Source organism: Drosophila montana, unplaced genomic scaffold (genome assembly GCF_035044405.1).
Source record: "Drosophila montana isolate Dmon_TW-CO22-7 unplaced genomic scaffold, ASM3504440v1 contig_2106_1, whole genome shotgun sequence".
NCBI lineage: Eukaryota > Metazoa > Arthropoda > Insecta > Diptera > Drosophilidae > Drosophila > Drosophila montana.
Window position 1 is genome coordinate 1,390,411 of NW_026997017.1, and position 23,813 is coordinate 1,414,223.

The 23,813-nt window shown below is 34.1% G+C and overlaps 2 protein-coding genes across 12 annotated transcripts; both read left to right on the top strand.

Annotated features, from left to right (window-relative positions):
- Positions 1-915: 915 nt before the first annotated feature.
- Positions 916-16,707, top strand: LOC135426945 (protein sex-lethal). Of its 11 annotated transcripts, none has more exons than XM_064680293.1 (9): positions 916-1,547; positions 4,968-5,192; positions 6,553-6,598; positions 8,080-8,421; positions 8,907-9,014; positions 9,113-9,294; positions 9,600-9,823; positions 14,125-14,190; positions 16,560-16,707. In XM_064680293.1, exons 2-9 carry the CDS (start codon positions 5,161-5,163, stop codon positions 16,622-16,624), a joined length of 1,065 nt encoding a protein of 354 aa, XP_064536363.1. In that variant the 5' UTR covers positions 916-1,547; positions 4,968-5,160; the 3' UTR covers positions 16,625-16,707. The 11 variants fall into 11 exon arrangements, with proteins under 11 accessions (XP_064536363.1, XP_064536362.1, XP_064536365.1 ...); XM_064680292.1 differs by having other exon boundaries at positions 4,987-5,192; XM_064680295.1 differs by having other exon boundaries at positions 4,987-5,192; positions 8,104-8,421.
- Positions 16,708-16,765: 58 nt separating this feature from the next.
- On the top strand, positions 16,766-17,641 carry LOC135426890 (nuclear transcription factor Y subunit alpha-like). The gene has a single exon (XM_064680217.1). The coding sequence runs from the start codon at positions 16,766-16,768 to the stop codon at positions 17,639-17,641; it is 876 nt and encodes a 291-aa protein (XP_064536287.1).
- Positions 17,642-23,813: the final 6,172 nt, after the last annotated feature.

Consider the following 23,813-nt stretch of genomic DNA (forward strand, 5'->3'; position numbering starts at 1 on the left):
TTTGAATTTTGACAGGGTGACAACTCTGGTCGCTGTCTTTTCTATGGTTTATAGTCGATATTTATTTAAATGTTTGACAACTTTGCTTGCATCCTTAAATTGTTGTTTTTTCCAAAAATATAGATTGGGTGACAACTCTGCTTCTCTATTTTATACTTTATGTTATATTAAAACCTAGGCAGGGTAAAAACTGCGCATTTTTATATGTTACCTATTTAAATGCTCAGTCGGGGTAACAACTCTGCTTGCTCGCTTTGGATTTTTTTTTGCTAATTCCAGCAATTGTGCAAGTTGACAACTCTGTTTGCCTGCATTTAACTCTGATAGCTTTCTGATATGTAAATGGTACATATTTGTTGGCTGGGTGACAACTCTGTATATATTTTATTTTAATATCAGCTGTGTAGAGCTACAACTCTGGTAGCTCTTTTTAAAATGGCGTTCGCGCTCGCATTTTTGAAGTCTGAGCTGTCAACTCTGCTCCTTCTCTGATGCACACACACATTACTGTATCTATATTCTGTTATTGTTATGTAATATGCCTGATGTTAAAGCTTGAACTTTTAAGTAATTAGCATTTATTTTAGTATCAGTATAAGTTATTCGTTCACACATACACACACACACACACACACACCCACATGCATACAAATACGCACACACGCACACACACATAAGCACGCACGCACACGCATAATATAAGAGAACACACACAAAGCGCGTAATGCACGTCTCTTTGATCATATGTTAATTTCCTTACCAATTTCTCACCTTTCACTCCCAACTACAACAACAACAACAACTTCAACAACCTTAGTAACAACAACTACACAGCTGAGCGCGCCAACAACAAGAACATCAACTGCAGCCACAAAGAAGAGCGCCAAACGTAACAGTCTACAAAAAGAGAAAAAGAGAGAGAAGCAAAGCCCGCCAAAACATTTGATACTAACAGAAAGAACGAGACAGATTGAGTAACTGTACTGTGGCTGGAAGGAAGGAAACAAAAGGCTTAAATCGCAATTGCTTGCGTTCCAGTGTTGCGACCATTGTCTACGACGAGAGCGTCAAAGCTCTCGGCAGGCAATACAAGAACACACACACATCCAAACAACAACTGAGTCTCTCATACACACACACAAATACATAGACATACATACCAACACCCGCACTCACTCACACAACAGCCAAAGCAGACGAGACAAATAGTATATAAAAAAAATATATATATCACGTGAAATTAACAGCAGCTGGCAGCTGAGAGCGCTGAGCGCCAAACAACTACAAATAACGAGAGCGAGAGAGAGTAAGAATAGAAGCTCTCTGATCACGTCAAGTGAGACAAGTGCGAGAGAGCGTGAAAGAGAGAGAGAGAGAGTGAGAGACAGAACAACCGATACCTTCAATAAAACAAAATAACGGCGCACTGAGAGTATTTTGCAAAAAATACTCGTGCACACACACTCTCAGGATATGTACGGCAACAATAATCCGGGTAGTAACAATAATAACGGTGGTTATCCCCCATACGGTTACAACAAGTCGAGGTAAATTTTAACTTCAGTTTCTTCATCTTCAAGCATACCAACAACAACAACAACAACAACAAAACACAGCAGCAGCAAATAAACCCTCCCCAATTCCCAACTCCAAAAATATCCCAGAAGAAATATTTCCCTATACATACACAAACACACACATACAAACACAACTACTGCAATTAACGTGCAAAGTTCTATTTTTTAGCGCACACCGAAACCAGTTCCCAAAAATTCTTTTTTTTTTTTTGTAATTTTTTTGCCTCCCAGTTTGATCCTTAACTAGCAGTTAAAATTTTAAAAATTCTGCTGCATACTTTGCAGCTGACTATAGACTTAGATAACAAAAAAAAACCCAATTTTTTTTTGCTAGGCTCAAAAAAGTATCTGGCAAATTCGCTGTATGCATTGGTATATATGTATATGTATATCTATTTATTTTTTGAGATGTGGCATGTGCCGCATGTGGCAACAGCAGCTGTAAAATCATATAATGGCAGAATAATAGCTAAGCATGTGGAAGAAATTACCTTTCGCCCACATTTTCTGCTATTGATTGACGCCATTTGCTGCTCGTGTGTCACATGTGCACTTGACAGAACGTAATAGACAGAAATACCGAACAGACCCTATCAATATACATCAAAACCAATAACCAACCCCTCTGCACACACTCACACACACACGCCCACACACATACGCACACATTTTCTTTATTTTTATCTACTTAAAAGAAAATGTATATTCCCGCAACAATGGAAACCCTTGAGTGTGCTACGATAACAACAACAACAACAACAGCAAAAGCAGCAACAGCAATTGCAAAACGCAGAACCAACAACAAGTATTATTTATCTGATATGTACTAGATTGTACAGTCAATAATTAAATTAAGCACAAAATGCAGCTTAACCTAACCTCAAAACAAATAATCCGTGTGCACTACAGCAAAAAGCAGTCTCGTTCTCAGGCAGGTTTACAGCTATAAAAAAAAAAAAAAGAAGAGAGAAATAAATTTGAGAAATGATATACAAATCGACACGAATTCCCCTAATTAAGCCACGTAATTATGATTTAAGCTCATGTAAACACGCCCCCTAGAGTTCGTCATGTGCATCCTTCCACATCATTTTTTTGGAAGCTGTTGCGCTCCACATTTTATTCTCTTGCCGTAGCTTTGTTTTTGCGCTCTCTTTAGCTCATCTGCTAGCCATATTTACAGTTACGTTTTTACGTTAGTTACGTCGTTTCATGCTCGCTCGCTCATTGATTTGCTTACGTATGTTTCACATATATCGCATAAGTATATTTAACTGACACGATTTTCTACAGCGCATCGCATCGCTAACGTCACGTAACGCAACATGTCACGTAACGCAACGCGTCGCGTTCTGTTCGTAGTGTCTTGCAATCAAATTGTGATAAATACATGAATGTTAACATTAAAAAAAAAAAAAAACAACAAAGAGAATCGAACTATATTTAATTAAGCTTAACGTAGCGTAACGTAACGTAAGGCAAGTCAACAACGTAACGTAAGCTCTTCCAATCGAACGTAACTGTAATTGTAACACTGCATTTAAAATATCAAAAACAAAACCAAAATGAAACGAAATCAAAGCAATATGAAAAAACGCGCCTTATAAACGTCTCCATTTCGAGTTCCGACGGGATTTGAAACCACGAGAACCATTTCATTCGTTTTTTTTTTTTTGGCACCGAGGATTAACGTAACGGCCTAACAACGTTTTCGTGGTGCGGCCTGTGCAACCTAAACAGCCTCACGATGTACCGGTAAATGTTGTTAACTAAAGCCAACAAAAAACTCAACTACTTCAGTTTTCCTTTTTTTATGCTTTTAATTTTGCACTCCTTAAACTATTCGCTTTGCGTTTGACTAATTTGTACGCAACTCAATTTAACCTCACTTGAATCAGAATTTCACTCGAAACGCATTTTCAGTCACCCGTCGTCGCCGCCCCCGCCCTCCATAGCCTAGGTTAAGCTCTGTTCATAAGTTTAAGCGAAATTCTCAACTTCTTTTTTTTTTTCTCCGACTGTTTTTTGCTGTACACACACGTGCGCCGAGTGCTTGTGTCCGTAGTTGACCTATTTGTAAACCCGGCTTGCGCCAACTGGGGCAAGTCATTGCGGCGCCTCTGGCATAGTTTATGGTGCGGCTGCTGTTGGGCTGGGTCCTTGTGCCGAGTGATTTAACATCATTTTATTGCCAAATGCAATATGCAACGTGCGCTCTGTTGCCGCACTTCATAAATGGGTGTGAGCGAGAGAGAGAGAGCACGCACTCCGAATTGTGACAGCCAATGAACTTTGCAGCTGCTGGCGTCATCAGGCATAGTTTTTTTTTTTCTCTTTATGCACTCAAATTTGTTGCTGGCAGCTACGTGCGGTCAAATGTAAACAAGCGACTCCGAGAGAGAGAGCGAAAGAGAGCGCACATGTGCGTGTCACGTGCTCACAAATTGTGTCAGGACCTTGACATATGCTAAACAGCAGCAGCAGCAACAGCATAATCAGCCGTTAACATTAGCAGCACTGTTAAGCTTAAGTTATGTATATTTGTATATGAAAGTTAACAGTAACTAGTTAGCTTGTAAGCAGCGCAGCAGCAACAGTTGTTGTTGTTGTAAACGTACACACTCACACACCAACACACCAACACACCAACACAGATACAAACACCAACACACCTAGACAGCGAACGTCTCCATATATGTCCAATGCATAACAGACGAATTGCCTATTAGATTGCATAACTGCGTCTCGCTCTTAAGCACTGCAATGGCTGCGAACAGCAGCCGCCGCAGCAGCGAATCATGTTCGAAAACAAAACCAACAAAAAATAAAATATAATTATAATGAGAATAAGGCCTTGAGCCGCAACAACAGCAGCAGCAACAGCAGTAGAAACAACATCAATGTCAACATTCAACAATCAACATATCAACATATCAACAATCAACAAGAATCAACAAGCAGCAACAACACAAGCAGCAGCTACTCCCATTAACAGAAGAACAACAGAAGCAGTTACTTCTGTTAACAGCAGAACAACAGCAGCAACTACTTCTGTTAAGAGCAGAACAACAGCAGCATCAGCAGTAACATTAGCTGCCAGTGTTACCAGAAGAAGCAAATTAAAGGAATTTTTTGTTTGTTTTTTTTTCGTGTGCCTACAGAATTGTTTTTTTTTTCTTACCCAATTATATAAATATGAAAATGAAAGAGAAAAATATAATATACACACACAAACACATACACACCCACACACACTTTGACCATTACACACGCCCCCACCAAACCCCCCCCGCCCTCGCATACAGCGTAAAACTGAATCACGATGTCAACAGCCGCCAAAGCATTAATTAATCGATTTATCGATATTTGCCAGTTGATTTAATTGTGTAGACATGATCTCTTTTCACAGCAACAGCCAAGCAGCATTTTCAAGCGATCTCAACAGCGAAAACGACAGACACAAACATTTAGATTGTATGTAGTGTGGTTTTTTTTCGGTGCTTATTATTATAATTATTGTTTGACAATCAAAAAAAAAAAAACATAAGAAACTGGTGTGATAACTCTGTGAAGTACCAACAAAATGTTCCTTAAACGAAGACGCCGTCAACGCCTGTAAGTAAAGACTAGACATTTAACCATAACTTAACATAAAACACAAAGAAAAAAAAAAAAAAAAAACAAAACAAAAATAAATTGAATTCATGCATTCTTAAGTTAAACTAGACACTAAAAACACACTTGAACAAAAGTCTCCCTGCATCATTCAACTACAACAACAGCAACACACAGTTCTTGTCAACTGTGTCTACGTGGGAAGTCCCCAAAAATGTTTCTCCTTTTTTTTTTTTGTATTTTTTTAAATATTTTTTTCGAGTGCAGCAAAAAATTATTATTTTTTTTTTCTTTTATTTTTTTTCAAGTGCATGACAAGAATTTGAAAATTCATTCAAATGTGTGTCCGCAGGGTTTCCCTTTTTTTTCAGTGCAACTGAAATGAGTTTTTTTTCGATTTTTTTTTAAGTGCTCCAAATAAAACTTGCAACAAGTTTGCGTCCGAATTTCTTAAAGGTTTTTCAGCGTTTGCTCAATTTTTTTTTCCAGAGTGAAAAATAAACAGAAATATCTATTTTTTTTTCAATTTTTTTCAAGTGCATCAACAAAAATGTACAAATTTTATGAAATTTGTGTCCGCATTTATTTATTTTTTTCAGTGTAAAGCAGTGCAAATATAACGTAAAATGTTATTGAAGTTACGGTTGGTTTATTTTTTTAAAGTGCCAAATTTTTTTTTAGGTGTTCAGAAGTCAATTAACGGGTGTAAAAGTAAAACCATAAATAAATTTTGTTTCTTTAGGTTACCGTATTTTTTTTTCTCGGTGTTTCAAGCATTGCGCAGATCAAGTTCCAATTTTCTTTAAATATTCGTTAGTGCGAATTGTGAGAAATTGTTCTTGGCATCTGCTGCCTTTTCACAAGCAAATCATTTCACCTTCTCTCCACACCTGAGCGCCCAAAAGGCTGCCACGAATTACACAAATGCCTCTTCAGAGTATTTCCAAACTGTTGTTATTAGTTTTTTTTTAGTAATCTAAGTCTTTTTAATAATAGCAAGACAATGATTGAAGCTGTATTCGTTAACAGAGCACTTTACAGCGCGCTGTTAGGCGCTTAACAGTGGCCTAACGGTGCGTTGCGAGGATCTGATAAGTTAACAGCTGTTATCATTGACTTGTTTTAAGTCTCTTTCATTTGAATTAAGCTCAATAAGTTAGTTCCGTAAGATATTTCATTCATACATCAAAACATTTCTTGCTCATATTTCTAACGAAAAAAAAAAACCAAAACTAAATTGCGCTTTAAACCAATTATAATTTTGTTATTTTTAACCATTTACCGAAACATTTAACAATATAAAATTCTAATATGCGATATTTTCTTCTCTTCAATCATCAATCATACGTTCAATCAACAGCGGTGGACGTGTATTTGGCATGTCACATTCACTGCCATCTGGAATGGTACGTATTCTTATTTATACTTCTACTTTTTAAATACAATAAATTTTTATATTTTTATTGAACATAAAGTTCGAAATCAATCAAATCAATCAAATTTCATTGCATGTGCAATACCAGAAAAATATATAAAAAAAAAATTATTAATAAAGAATCTTTAACAAATAAAAATTTGCAATTTGCAATTTGCATTGATAATTGAAAATTTTTTGGTTTTCGTTTTTGTATGTTTATGCAAAATATATTTAAATTTATTCTAGTTGAATGTTATTGAGTTTGTCTCATTGAACGCTCCTGAGGCACACACGCTTTTAATCAGAATGAAAAGAAAAAAAACAAAAACAAAAATATAGTCAAATAAAAATCAACTTCATTTTTGTGGATGCTCAACATTTGATTTGTACAAAATATATTAACTTAAACAGAAAGTAAATTAACTATCCCAAAAATAAATTAAACTTAAACTTAAAATTTGCATTTTGGTCAAAAATAAATAAAAACAAAAGAAAACTAAAGTCACAACAGTAAAAACTTAAAATCAACAACAATAACAGCAACACAACAGTAAAAACTTAACAGCAACAACAATAACAGCAACACAACAGCAACAACAACAGAAACATAAAAGCAGCAGCTAACTATGCTGCAAACAACATTTCATTGCATACTTTGCAACAACAACAAGAACAGCCTTGTGCTGTCCAAGCTCTTCCGTTTCCCCTAACCACAACCTCTCCCTTGCCCTACGCCCGCACACACACACACACTCTCACTCACTACTTTTGTGCTGTTACAGCCAATCAAAATCGATGAAACACACACATAACATAAACAATACACACATGCACACACCCACACACACGCGGCCCTAAGCGGCTTTTAGAGCATTCGTTCGTTTTCCTATTCACATATTCTTTGAAAGTTGTTCTCTTTATTTTCTTTAATGCTTTATGCTCACAGTTTGCAATTCCGTTTGCCTTCGAAATGTAACGCTGAATGCCGTTATGTGTATGCAGTTACACCCACACATACCACACACACCCATGCACACACACACACACACACACACACACAGAGAGACATTAAAACTTAACAGCAAGAGCTGTGCTCAATTGTTTTGCACCAGCGCTGAGCGCTGTTAAAAGTTAACATGCGTCTGTTAAATAGCAACTGTTAAGTACGCACGTTACATTCAACCATTTATTCTCAAGCAAAACTATTTTACTTTAAACTCAATTTTCTGCAACTTAATTAATTGCTTTAAACAATATGTAGAAATTTAACTTTGTGTGAGTGCGAATATGTGCGAGAGTGTGTGCGTGCGCTGTTGTTGATGCTGCTGCTGAGAAAATGTTTGTGTATCGATAACAGCGAGAATCGAGACAGTCATCGAAATCGAAGTTGAAGTTGAAGTCGTACCTTAAAGCGTTTATGAGGCGTGCTCTCAACATTAGAATATCTTTGTATGGTTAATTTGATTACAGTCACGTTATGCGTTCTCACCACAGGACACAGAATTTACATTTCCAAGTTCCTCGTCGCGTCGCGGTTACAATGATTTCCCAGGCGGTAATGGCGGCAGCGCCAATTCCCTTGGCGGCAATATCTGCAATATGCCGCCAATGGCCAGCAACAATTCGCTGAACAATCTGTGCGGCCTATCGATTGGCAGCGGCGGCAGCGATGATCACATGAACGATCAGCGCAACAGCAACACCAATTTGATAGTCAACTATTTGCCGCAGGATATGACTGATCGCGAGCTGTATGCCCTATTTAGAGCCATTGGACCCATCAATACGTGCAGAATCATGAGAGACTATAAGGTGAGTTAACAATTCATTAGGGCGCTAGCTTGAAGAGCTTTAAGCTAACTTAATGCATTCACTGAACTTGCGAGTTTTTGCTGAGCGAGCTTCATTTAGATACTTGCACACATTTGCAAGCTATTTTGGAAGGGCTTTAAACAAGCTAGACAAGTCAAAGCTTTTAACTAGCTAAACGAAGTCAGAGCTTCAAATCAAAGCTTTAAAATAGCTTTGCATTGTCTGAGCTTTAAGTGCGCTTGAATATACCGACTGGCCAGCACTTAAAGCTTTAAGCTTTCACAAACTAATTGAGCTTTACCTTGATCAGAGCTTCAGCTCAACTGATTTAGTTGCATTTCACCTAAAGCTTTAATATTGAAGTTCTCTTAGGCTTCTATGTTAAAGACTGAATAATTTTAACTGGAAAGCTTAAAGCTCTAATTTGTAACTGTTAAACTTTATCGGAATCTTATTTTAATCGCATTTTATTGAAATTTCTCTAGACTGGCTACAGTTTTGGTTATGCTTTCGTGGACTTCACATCGGAAATGGACTCGCAGCGTGCGATTAAAGTGCTCAATGGCATCACAGTGCGTAATAAACGGCTCAAGGTACGTGCTCCCAGACTCCTCCCCCAATAACTCTACCACTAGAAAAGCATCTCTTGAACTTAGCTGAGCAAAAGCCTAAATCTATGCTCTCTTCTCAGGTTTCATATGCACGTCCTGGCGGTGAATCGATCAAGGATACCAATCTGTATGTGACCAATCTGCCGCGCACGATAACCGATGATCAGCTGGACACGATCTTTGGCAAATACGGTTCCATAGTGCAGAAGAATATACTGCGCGACAAGCTGACCGGTCGGCCAAGGGGCGTGGCATTTGTACGGTAAGTAAATCCGACTAAAACCGAAAATCGAAAATTGTTAAATCGATAAAACGCACATGATGCTAATCGATAAATACACTTTGCCTCCGCTCTACCAACTGCAACTTTGCATTTTAATCATATATATATATCTATATATTTTTCTTTCATGCTCTCATTTTGGTTTTTTTTTTGTATTTTTTTTTTTTCTTTTGACAATTCGATTCGCATCGCATCGCCCGCCCACAACAAAACAAAACAAAACGAAAAAAAAAAAAAAAAAAACTCATCTCAAATGTTAACAACTAAATCAACAAAAAACACAGCTACAACAAACGCGAGGAGGCACAGGAGGCAATCTCGGCGCTGAACAACGTCATACCGGAGGGCGGATCCCAGCCGCTGTCGGTGCGCCTGGCCGAGGAGCACGGCAAGGCCAAGGCGGCGCACTTTATGTCCCAAATGGGCATGGGACCGCCGCAGGCGCCACCACCGCCGCCGCCGCCGCCGCCGCACATGGCGGCCGGCTTCAATAATATGGTTCACAGAGGTAGATCATTAAAATCACAACAGCGCTTCCAAAAAACGCATCCGTACTTTGATGCACAAAAGTTTATCTAAATAACAAACCAGGAAATCAAAAAAAAAAAAAAAAAAAAAAAACAAGAATAAACAACCATAACAAAAAAAAAAACAAAGAAAAACAACAGACCAGTTATACATACAATCTTATGTATATATAATATATATATATATTTTTTTGACAAACAACAACAACAACAAACAAACTGATGCAAAATCACAACTCTAACCCCCCCACATCTAAGGAAAAACAAAGAAAAGAATAATTTAAAAACAAAAAAAAAAAAGAAAAACAAAAACAAAATTATAAGAATACTTAACTATAGTAATAATCTTTAGTTCTTTATTATTTGCATATTTAGAAACGTATTTTCTATAACTATTTTAAACAAAAAAAAAAAAACAAAAACACAAACAAATTTCTCGTTGCAATTTTTTATTTGTTATTTTCTTTTTCTTCCTAATTTCCATGTAAATTACACACAAAAATGTTTGCTATATATATTATAATAATATATATATACATATATATATATATATATATATATATGGTCAGAGATATTTGGCCATTTTTAGTGTAAAATGATTTTTTTTTTTAAGAAAATTACAAAAACAAACAAAAAAAAAACAACAAATAATATTAAAAAAGAAACTAATGCGTATTTTTAAATTAAAATTAACTTTAGCTAATACTAACGAAAAACTGGAGAAACAGAAAATGAGAACAAGAAAACAAGCAGGCAATTTTTTTAAGATCATAAATATATATATGATTTTTTTTTTTTTTGTATAGCTTTTCCACACTTAAGCTTAGAGCAGCCCCAAAAACAACAACAACAACAGCAACAACCCGACACACACACACACACACACACACACACACACACACACATACACATGTATACAGATAAAAAAGTAAACATAAACGAGAGCAATATGCAGGAAAAATGACTAGAAAACCGAACCCAAGTGCCGTAGAAATTGTTCTTCTAATCCTTAAACAACGATCGTGTCACGCAGGAAACGCATAACAGTACATGCACACGTCTATCGATAACAATCGAGCGATAAATATATATACATATACATATAAATATATCGATTGCAGTTACAATTACAGCGCTGCATTTAGGCTTAGTGCGCATTCTGCTATAAGAGCAAATATATATACCAATTTTTTTTATATATATACATAAATATACATACGTACACATATATATATACATATATACTCGTAAATACATGTAGAAATGTGCTAACAAACAAATAACTGCTAAATGATATTTTTTTTTTTTGAGTGTATGTGTGCGAAATAACGGACTGAGCTGATTTAAAAAAAAAACAAAACGTAATGCAACAAAGTATCCCACGTCGAAAATAATTACGCAAAGAAAAAAAGAAAACAATGAACGTGAATAAATATTTTTTGTTTTTTTTTTTTTTTTGTGTGCAAAGCATACCGTGTGCTAAAGCAGAAGAAGAAAGCAAAACAAAAATCTACAAATAAAATGCAAATCAAATGAACCAATTTAACAAAAAGGAACTAACTCGAAAAAGAACTGAAAATGCACATAACCTAAAAAAAAAAACGAATGAATTATGAATGAAGCGTTGCCCTGTTTGTTACACTTATCCATCCTCTTTGGCCTATAAGTAATACACAATCGCTTCATATTTATGATTTAATGCCCACGTAACAACAACAACAACAATCAGAAACAACAACAACAACAACAACAACAACAACAACAACTACAGCAATAACTACAACAATAGCAACAAATCTTTCTCATAACATTTATAAAAGAAATAAAAAAGAAACGAAGAAGTAAAATTTATATATAGATATATATACCTTATACCATATATTGACTATATATCGTATCTATATCTTGAATAGCGTTAAATTTTAAATTATTTAGTTTGTAGTGCGTTACAAAAAAAAAAAAAACAATAACAACAGCAACAACAACAGCAACAGCAACGCCGACCGGCCGAAGCGCAAGAAAAACAACAAAAAGATTAATCATCTTAATATATATAATCATATATATATATGCCTATATATAAATATATATACATATATATACACCTATGTATATATATTGAAAAAAAAAAAAAATAAAAAACAAAACGCAAAACAAAAAAAACAAATTTTTTTTATTTTTTTTTGGTTGTTGAAAGTCAGCAAACAAAAAATGCAAGCGAAAAATATTTCTTTTTTTTTTTGTGTGTGGTATAACGGTAAACATATGCGTGGCTGTTCTGTGTGTGTGTGTGTGTATGTGTGCGTGCGTGCGTGCGTGCGTGCGTGCGTGTTGGAGTATGTGTGCGCTTCCATATAACGTTTTTTGTTCGTTCATCTAAACAATATGTAAAAGTGTTTGCCGCAAATGATCGCCAGGGGGCGCGCGCGCATGCAGCAGGTTTTTGTTCACAGCTCACAGACGCACACGAAAAAAGAGGTTAAAGAGAGAGAGAGAAAAAAATGCTATGAGAGAGAGAGAGAGAGACACAGAGACTTGTATTGACTTGTAAAGAAATGCAGGCGTGGCGCATGGTAAGTATGCGCGCACTTACGAAGCGATAACGGGGTGCTTAGTTAAACGTGCTGTTATCGATCGATATGTTATCGTTCAATGTCAAATCTAAAATAGATAACATGCAATATTTTTTGTATTTTTTTTCATGTGCTATTTTCCAACGCGCTCTGCTCCACATATGATTTTTTTTTTCCAATTTTTTTAGTGTTAAATATTTTTTTAATATTGTTTTTTTTTTTTTTTCCATTCCAACGAATGAAGCGAAGCGAAAAAAAATATACAAAAGCGTAAAGCAAAAATGCTGCCAACAAAAACACCCCCTTATCGGTTCCAGTGCCAAAAGTTCCATAACAAAAAAAAAAAAACAAAATAAAATAAAACTATAAACAGAAAAGAGAAAAAAAAAAACTAAATGAATAAACAAAAACTATATATATGTTGTTATTTTTTTTTCATATTTTTTTTTGCAAGTGTATCATGCATAAAACAATCATACAAAAAAGAAAAAAGGTTCTAATTTTTTTTTCTTCAACCTGACAAAGTGACAAAATGTGTGCTGAGAGTCTCGCTCGAGAGGTTCTTGTCTATAAATGTATATATGCATATATATTTTTTTGTTTACTTTTTTTTCGGTGTTAAGATTGCAGCTCTTAGCGTTACACACATACACATACACATATATATGTATATGTATATATATATGTGTGTGTGTGTGTAAAGTTTATTCTTTATAATCAAAATATTTCCCCCATTCTTTTTTTTTTTTTTTTGTTGTGTTGTGCCTGCTGTTTCAGTGTTAAGAAAAAGAAAAGAAAATCTCGGCAACTACTGGAAAAATCAGTTCAAAAAAAAACTCATAACTCATCCTAACTATGCAGCTCCCCCCTTTATATATATATATATATATATATATATATATATATAAAAATTTTTTCATTCAGGCGACTTTAAACAAAATTTTACTACTGACAGTTCTGGAAATTGTAAAAAAGGAAGCAGGAAATTGAAATTGATATAACTTGTTTTTTGTTTTTTTTTTTAATATTTGTGATTTTGTTTCTCATGTTTTTCAATTCATATATATATATATTTTTTTGTTGTTGTTGTTTGCTCATTTTAAGTCTTATGTATTTTATTTACATTTTCCGTATTTTTTTCACATAGCTTATAAACTTATATTTGGTTTAGTTTAGTTTAAATTAGAACTGAAAAAAAGAGAAGAAACAAACGGAAAATTGAAGCCAAGCCAGAATTTACTTAGTTTATTAACTTTAGACTTTCCGTGTAGTTTGTGTTTTCTATATATACATAATATATATATATTCCTTATATGTCGCATTTGTTTTGTATCCCTAGTCAAACTTTACAGCACTAACCAGGCGTGGCATTCACCATATGCCACGCCCACTTTAGTCGAACCACTAACAACCAGAGTTTCCTCCATTTCATCATACTTATTCGACTCTTCTTCTTCTACAACTGCCTTTGATTTTTCTTGATTACAAAATGTGTTTGTTGTTCAACCATCGACGACATGTTTAAAGAAAAAAAAAAATATGAAAAGAAAAACCAAATTATATATACACACATATATATATATATAAAATACTACTAAAAATCTAAAAAACCAAAAAAAAAAAAACCATAAAAAACAAAAAAATCAGTTGTGGCGCCGACAACTAATAAGTTGTACAATTTGTTTATTTTTTTCATTTTTTTTTTATAGACGGAGCAATGGAAAAATTACGCTCATTATTCGATGCTATTTGCGATGCTATCTTTGGTCTCGATAGTAATTATTCCTTTTATATTCTCTACTATGCCTAATGATAATCATAATCATAATTGAGTTTTTTTTTTTTTTTTTTTTTGAGAGCACATAAGAATAATCCGAGTCTAAATATATAATTTAAGTAGTTTAGCAACACACGCCCATACAAACATAGATCTACACAAACAAACAGACATTCTCCACTGTTGGCTGACAAAGTGGGCGCGAGAAGCGCAGAGAGAGGCGCCACCTGGCAAGGCGAGAAACTTGTAAGAAGCTGGAACGAAAAGAAATTGCTTACCTAATAGCTTGTGAGCCTCTCTCTCTCTCTTATTTGCCGGCAATTCGCAAAGTTGAGCATTTGTAAGTTTCTCTCTGCTCTATATGCTGCTCGCTGCAGCTGCGAGCTTTTTTGAACGCTTCTCGCGGCCAATTTGAAGTCCGCTTTTAATAATATACTCACAAACATGTACACACAGATATACAAAATAACATACACATAATCGGACATTACCCGACACATATTTATTCGACACAGCTCAAAAAACTATATATACAATATATATATATATATATATACTTTTATTCTTTTTCAATATCAATGCGAGCTTCAAATTCCGCCTCATGCTGCAAATTTGTCGAAAAAAAAAATACAAAAATACAACTCTTCAAAGCGTGCCATGTTTTCTACATTATTCGATTTAGTTTCTCATTCCTCATCAAATATTCAACATAATTCGTCTGATTCGTGCTTATTTGACTCTCTCTCTCTCAAAAAAAAAAAAAAAAAAAAAAACCAAAAAAAAAAAAAAAATTAAGTATATTTAAAATTAAAATTTAGAGCGTTATTTGAAAAAGTTCCAATCGCGCAAAAGGCAACAAAATTAATTAAACTAACAAAAATGATAATTATAAAATTTGTACCTCACAAAGAAATGCGCAAAGTCCCTACAAATCATAAACATTCCGCTTTACTCAACAAATATATGTATACATATATATATCAACCAGATATAATATTCCAACCAAACATTTTTGCTATTGATTAGTTTTGCTTGCGCTTTCCCTGCCCCTGCCCCTGCCCCTGCCCCTGCCTGTAATTACCGAACCCAACGCTTTCCCCTAGTCCCAACGTTCCAGATCCTACATTTAGCACAGCTGCTCCTATATACAATATATATTGCGCAATCGCAATGCGCCTTTTTGTCCGAGAAGCTCGTTAGCTCAGCTACTGTGCTTTTTATATATACACATATATATATAACATGAAATCAATCCATCAATCAAAAAAAAAATATATATATATAAAATATCTCAATCATAGCCTCACGTATGCGTTCGAATTTGTATTTTCTTTATAGTTGGTTCGTTTAATACATATACACAAATAGCATATGTATATGAAATTGTGTGTTTGCCTGCCAAGTTCGTTTTTCGACACGCACCGAACTCGAGTGCTCTACAAAAATCAAAATCATTTTCAACACGTTCATGCTGTAGTCTAACATATTCGCATAGAAACTCATCAACCGGTTGCCTAACCATTTTTTTTTTTTTTTGTGTTCTTTTAAAACCTCACTCTATTCCAAAATTCCCAAAAGTTTTTCCCAATTTTGATCCAAAAACTAAAAAGCAAACAAAACATGGCACGTTCAATGAATGAATCAAGAAATAATCGATCAATTTTCTAGTTCAAAAAAACAAGTAAAGAAAAGAAAAGAAAAGTAAAACTCGTTTAACTTCCAAGACTTTGTAACGTCGTGTAATGCAAAATGAAAACGTTGAAGAATCAATTTTTGTTTATTGCGCTTCCAAAACACGCAACGAGCTCCAAAGAACCAAAAAAACCAAACTCGCAACAACTTAAACAAAGAAAAAGAAAACTGAAACCAATTCAAAACCATATCAAATACAAATTTTTAACGTAAACGCAACCAAAACCCAAAAAAAAGAAAACCAAAACAAAACAAAAACAAACCAAGTACAACAATAAACACGAACATCTCCTAAAACTCTAGACAAAACAAAATATAGCTTATGTATATACATATATCTGTACGATCAGTCAGTTTTTAGTACACCGCTTAAGTTATTTAAGTTAGGGTTTTTGTCTAGCAGCACTTGTCAACTTAATTCAAACTTAAAACAAGCATTGTATGTCTTAAATTTGATATTTAACAAAAGAACAACATTTAGCTTAAATTTAAACGATCTTTTAAACCTAAAACTTAAAATTGTTTTTTTAACGAATGCCAAACTTTTTCAAATAGACGCCTAATAATATTAATATCCTACTCAAAGTCATTTACTAATATACAATTTTCTCTTATTTTTATTTGTATTCTTTTATTTTTTTGCTTGAAAAAAAAAAAAAATGATATAACTTGTAGGCGACAACTTTGCCGATTTGCTTGACGGACTGTACCGCCGGAAGTACCATTATCCTTACTTATAATTGACGCCGCAGCAGCAGCAGCAACTGCAACTCTATCAGCAGGCGTGCGGCTACAATTCTCATGGCAACAACAACACCAACAACAGCAACAACAATAGCAACAACAACAGCAACAACAACAATCAGAACTCCCCCAACAACATGCTACAATATCATTCACTTTATCAGCAGCAACAACAGCAACAATCGCCGCCGCATAGCCACAACAACAGCAACAACAATGGACAGCTGCCACGCCTGAGCAGTGCTGCTGCTGCGCACAGCAGCAATCAGTATCAACAGCAGAACAACAACAGCAACATGGGCCACAACAATCACAGCAGCAATGCGCAACGCCAGCAACATAATTCCAACAATGTTGCTGCCCACAACATGCTCAGCTACAATCAGCAACAGCAACATCACAGCAGCAGCAGCAACATGCAACTGCACAGCAGCAATGGCTTAAGCTTAAGTCCACACGGCAGCAACATGCAACTGCACAGCAGCAATGGCTTGAGCTTAAGTCCACACAGCAGCAACATGCAACAACAATTCAACAGCAGCAACGGCAACAGCCACCTCCATAGCCTCAGCTTGAGTTCACACGGCAGCAACATGCAACATAATAGCAACAATGGCTTAAGCTTAAGTCCACACAGCAGCAACAGCAACATCAGCATGCAACAACAACACAGCAGCAATAGCAATGGCTTCGGCTTAAGCCCACACAGCAGCAACAGCAACAGCAACATGCAACAACAACAACAACAACACAGCAGCAACGGCAACAGCAGCAGCAGCAGCGGCCATCACATGCAACAATCTGGCAACAATCACATGCTTTCAACACAGCAACAATTGCTGGACTACGGCTATGGCATGGATCAACAGCAACATGCACAAAAGCTGCAAAAGCTACTGAGCAGCAACAGCTTCTCAGCGGCAACAACTGCAACTGCAACAGCTGCAACAGCTGCAACAGCAACAACTGCAACGGCAACACACGCAAATGGCGGCTTTTTGTGGCCCACATAACCTCAAAAACACACACAATAAAATACTTAACAAAAAAAGAGAGAGTAGTGAGAGCGTAAAACTCAACGGATAATGAAACATTGCATATATCTTGAACTAATGTGGATCATCTATATGTTCTCAACGAATACCAATCAATTTAAACTTAACATTAATTAATTCATGAATATTTTTATTCTGACCAATTTTTTTTGTTTTTTTGTGTGTTTATCCTTAAATGTTCCTCAATACTTTTGTGTTGTAATTTTTTTTTTATTTTTGTGCTTTTTTTTCGGAGGACTTTTTTTTTCTTTCTATGTAAAATGCGACCGTAGTTAGTCGCTCTCTATATATATAAACATTATATATGTATACATTGGCTATATGAAGTGAAACACACTGATATATATATATACACACACACACATATATATATATATAAATATATATATGAAATACTATATTATAATCAGATAGAAATGCGAAGGTTTTTTTTGTGCTTAACTTTAGGCGAAACGATAATTTTTTTTCAAACATATAACTAAATAAATAATATATATATATATATATATATATATATATATATATATAGCATACAATTAGGCGTGAAGGCATATAAGCTCTGTTTTTTTTTTCTGTTTCTGTGTCTCTTAACTGACTTATACGAGTACCGGATTATATATATATATATATGTATATTTATATAGCTGAAAATCTGTTTACATTTTTTTTTTCATAATTTATAAATACTTTTTTTTTATAATTATTATATATACTATATTCATACATGATAATATAAATGTTAGCATGCTCAAGTTCAGGCTGTTCTTACCAACTATAGGATGATACGATGAGGCGAGAGAGAGAGAGAGAGAGCATGAGAGCGAGCGAGCGCGCGAGCTGAGTTTTAAAGGGTGTATGGGCAGCACTGCACGCCTTCTGTTGCGACAGTCTGGCAGCACTGTACGCTGCGCCTGTTTCAACAGCAGCTAAAAAAAAAACGTGCAGCTTATTGCGGGGGGGGGGGGGGGGGGGCTTGACCCTTCGCCCCCCTCAACCTGTTCACCAGACAAAATTACAAAAGAAAATAAAGATAGAAAAACAAAAACAAAAGGAAAAATTTTTTTTTTCATAGTTTGTAAAAGAATTTTTTTCATAATATTAAAGATTTTTTTTTTTTGAAATGAATTTTTTTTTTGTATGCGTTTAAACAACTTGAGCATGTTATACAAACACACACACACACACACACAAACAAACACACACACGCAAACAAATACTGACAAATTGAAGAACCTTAAAAAACGAAACGAAAAGCACGTGATAAAAGCCTGACAGAAGTGAAATAAAAAGTAGACAAAAGTTAATTAAAAGAAAGCGCAAGATGTAAAGAAAGAGCACGAAAATTAATGCGGCGCCTTAGTGTGTTAGTGGGCGTGGCACTGGCGGCTACAAGAATTCAATTTATAATTTTATGTTCAATTTTATGATTTTATTACTATCTAGCTTTTTCATTTTGTAATATTTTAAGTTTTGTTTTGATTTTAACATTTGCTTCAAGCCACGCCATTTGCCACGCCCACGAGCGTGCATGAACTATGTAAATGAAACATTAACAAAAACAAAACAATTAAATTAAATTAATTTCGATTTAAATTTCAATTGAATTGTACTCCAATTGATGAGCATATGAGAAGATCTTCAACCTATATTTGGTTATAGTTCTTACGAATATTCATAGACGAAACAATTGTGAACTATTTTACTTTGTCCCAAAATTTCTGAAATACACACACAATTTAAAAACTTTTACTCTATTTTAATTTGAACATAATACACAAAGAATTTGAAACGGAAATACGTATAAATAAACATTTAGCAACAACAGCATTTTCTTCATTTTGTTTTATTTTCATCGTTTACATTTTTTTTTTTAAAAGAAACAGAGTCGAGTTTGCAACAACGAATTGCGATTTATATAAAGCATATTCTTCATTAAACATAGTCGACATTTTAGATTTAAGAATATTTACGGGCAAATAAATGCAACAAATTTAAATTGTTAAATAGCATACAATTGATAATTTTTGCATACAGCTTGGTTGTGCTGAGTACTAAACATTCTAAAAATATCAAAAACAAAAAGATAAATAGATAAAACATACGAAAAAATAGAAATCGAAATTACAATACAAAAATATACAAATGCAATTTTTTTTTTTTTAAATAATAATCATAACGTAAAAATATAGCAGCCAAAATGGTTAGTTAAGTTCTGAGTAGCCGCGAGAAGCGAATGGAGAAGCAATACGAGAGTCTCTTAAATATGCGACCAATCGAAATGTTAAACACAGAAGCAAGAAGCGAAAAGCACACTAAAAGTAGAGTTCGCAGCACAGCGAGAGATATAGCAAGTCACAAAGATGAGAGAAGAAAGAAGCATAGCCCATAAAAGAGATAAGTAAAATGAATGACAATGCCAGGAAATAAGACTTAAAAACGTTTAAATACAGAAAACACGCTATATTCTTGCGTTATAGCAATAAAATAAATGAAAAACAAAACGACAAGCAAAGCAAGAAGCAAAGTGAGAAGTTAAGCAGGAAGCAAAGCTGTAGTTAAAATAGAAGCAAACCTCTGAAACAACCAAGAAGCTCGGCTACATTAAAAAGCGAGATGCAAAACAAAAATCACAAGAAAAAAAACAAATTCCTAGAGAAGCTCAGCGAGAAGCACAGCAAGCAGCGCAGCGAGAAGCAAGCAAATAGTTAGAAGAACTCTTCGTGCTTATTGTAGTTTTTTTTTTTTTTTGGGCAGCTGTGCGAGCATTTTGGCTCATCATATCCACAAAGAATTTGCTTCCAGTTAATTGAATTGCTTCTCTAAACGCTTCTCCCGGCAGTCAAAACATGGCGCATTTGGCACAGAGATTGCAACACACAATGCATATGACCCTTAAGGAAATTGACATTAGCTAACACAAAATGAATACTCAACCAATCGTAGCCTTAGCTTGTAACGAATATCGGATTAATCCATAGCACTTAGCGTCTCGTAACTAGTTCTAGACAAAGCGTAATGCAAATTTTTTTCCTTATCCAATAATCGACAAACGATAAACTGTAATCGATAAACGATAATCGATAGCTTAATGACGTCTCATCAATTGTTCAAGTTAAGGAGTTAAGCCAACTAATTCAAATGAAAAATATATACACAAAAAATCAACAAAAAACAAGTTCAACAAATCAACAAATTCTTTTATAAGGAAAATGAACATAAACAAATGTGTTTTTTTTTCTAACCAAATATGTTTTTTTGAGCATGTGTAAATTCTTTGTTTTTTTTGTAGAGATGATAATTTTTTTTTAAACTTATATTTTATACAAAAATGAAAGAACATATTTTTTGTTGTTAAACATAAGCAGCCAAGCTAATTTTGTTGTATATGTTTTTTTTTTTTTTGTGAAGGAATAATCGAAAGCGCAATTAAAAAATATATATATTTGAGCATAAATTTAAAGGAAACCTCACAAAAACTAATTACACACATTTTAAATGTTGTTCAAGAAATATATGTATATATACGCCTACAAATATATAGACATACATTTTTTTTTAATATATAACCAAAATAAAAGGCGTTTAGTGGTAAAAAGAATCTTTTTATAATGCATAAATAAATCGAAAGACGCATACACAACTTTTTTTTTTGAGTTTAGCATAAGTAAAAAACCAAAATGAAAAACAAAAACAAAAAACATTTTTTTATATATTGAAAGGTAAACAAAATAAAACAAGAAAAAGTCAATAAGAATGATGGGAAAACCAAATACTTATATTAACGAATCGAACCTCAAAACTGATTAGTAAAAATAGTTTCTTACGTATAATCAATGCATAAACCAGGTTAACAATAATTCTCTTTTTTTTGTCAGTTAGCAAATTAAACAAAGAATAGGCGACTCATGATACTATATAAAAAAAAAAAAAAAAAAAAAAATTATTTATCGAGATTAGTATTAAAAAGTACGTTAACAATTTCAAGGCAAGGCGCTAATTCTGTAAACTGTGAATTGTTTATATTTGCATAAATTCTCTTTAGATTATTAATTTCCAATTTCTTCTTTCTATGCTCGAAATCTTACTAACATATTCCATCCTATATAAAAACTCATGTTTGCAAGAAAAAAAAAAATCCAAAAAAAAAAAAAATATCCGAAAATTTTATATATATATATGCTAGCTACATTACTTATATACACAGGCATATGGGCATTTCCAGTTCGTACGCTCTCTGTAATGCACACTGTACTTTTTATGTTGATTGACGCTTGTAATTCTCAACATGTTAAAGCTTCGAAGAGAAGACAAGGCGTTTGCCCTCTTAAGTCAATGGCAAAGTTCGCTAATAATAGAATCGGGAGATTCTCGTAATATCTGATCAAAGTTGAGGCAAAAGAAGATGATTAACGGAAATAGATTTCGTTTTCATCATCATCATTTTGTTTGTCGAAAGCTTTTCCATTTTGGAGACATGTTTTTTAGCTGCACAATTGGAATGCAACTTTTTCCAATTTAAACTTCTCTTCCTTTGGAAATGCCCATATATAAGTACACATAAGTACATATATAGTACACATATAGTACATATATTAAGCAACTATATACGAAAAGAACATTTTTTTTTCGGCTTACAAATTGTAACTGAACTTAAGTAGTGCATGCGAAATATTATAAAAACTAAATAACGATTTAAAAAAGAAAAAACAAAACAAGTTTAAAGATGAACCCGTCAAGCTGCTGTCAAAGTTTGTATGTGGAACGTGAACTGCCCTTTGAAAGATTTTTAAAAACACAAAATCAATATATATAAAAATATGTGAAGAATAAACTAAATAACGACAGCAAGAAATACACAAGAAAACGACAAAACTACATAAGCAATATATACCATGCATTAATAGAGGAACAAACAAATAAAAACAAAACAAAAAATGTATTCACTGAACCGATTAAAAATAAACATAAACAAAATAAAAAAAAACAAATTATATATGTAACTATATACCATACGTATACAAATGTTAAGTAAGATAAAAAACAAAAACAAAACAAAAATAAACGCGCGCATTTTTTTTTTTAAATGAAATCCGAATTAAAAGCAAAATAAAAGAAAAAATAAAAAACAATATATACGATAAACTACACTATACACACACACACACACACACACACACACACAACTTGTAATGTTCGTAGTTTACATTACGTATATATATACATGACAGTGAAATGAACAACTTGAATTTTAATTCGTTTATACAAATATATATACATATATATATATATATAATATATATTAATAGCAGCAGCTAATTGTTGTACTAAGTCGTCACATTAAACCAAGATAAGAACAAATAAACGAAAATATTTAAAATTCAAACCAAACAAACGAGCCACAACAGGTGGCAGCATTGGCTATGTTATTGTTCCAGACAAAAGCTGTTTGCTATGGCAGGCCATGTTAACGCAATTTGCCGCGTGCTTCTGTGCGGCTTTTCAAACGTTTTGCATCTGCAACAAATGGATATCTGTGTATATTTCGTTATCGTTTAATGGCTTGAGTTCTACCACTTGACATTGTTATTGCAAAAATTGCAGGTAAGAGTTTGTACGTTCGAGATGTTCTTATGCATTGCGTTGAGCGTTGCCACATTAGTTCTCTATTAATGTGCACATATGTGAGTGGGTGTGTGTGTGTGTGTTCGTATACCCTGTACGCATTAAAAATGAGTATTAAGGTTGAGTGTAAATAAATGTAAATAAATAACTAAGATCTCTTTATTTGCTAGGTAGGTCTTGCATCGTATTGTTTGCGAAATTGCAAAAACAAAACTTACTTTAAGAGCTTTCTTTAAATTTTCAAAAAGATATTTGTGGGATAAAGTTCACATATTGGTGTCGGCAGCTCAGCGCTGGTTCTAGGGTATCTCCGACTAGATCACTTTTCACCAGTCATTTAGTCGAGTGGCAATCTAGCCAATTGCCGCACCCGCGCCGCAGGTGACATTCGTCCCCGTCCACACACCATGTCGAATGATAGCCAATTGGTTAGCTGATAAGCGGCACACGTTTTTTATCAATCAAATTCAATTAACACTATTTGCTGTTCTTCTTGTCATTAAAGTTG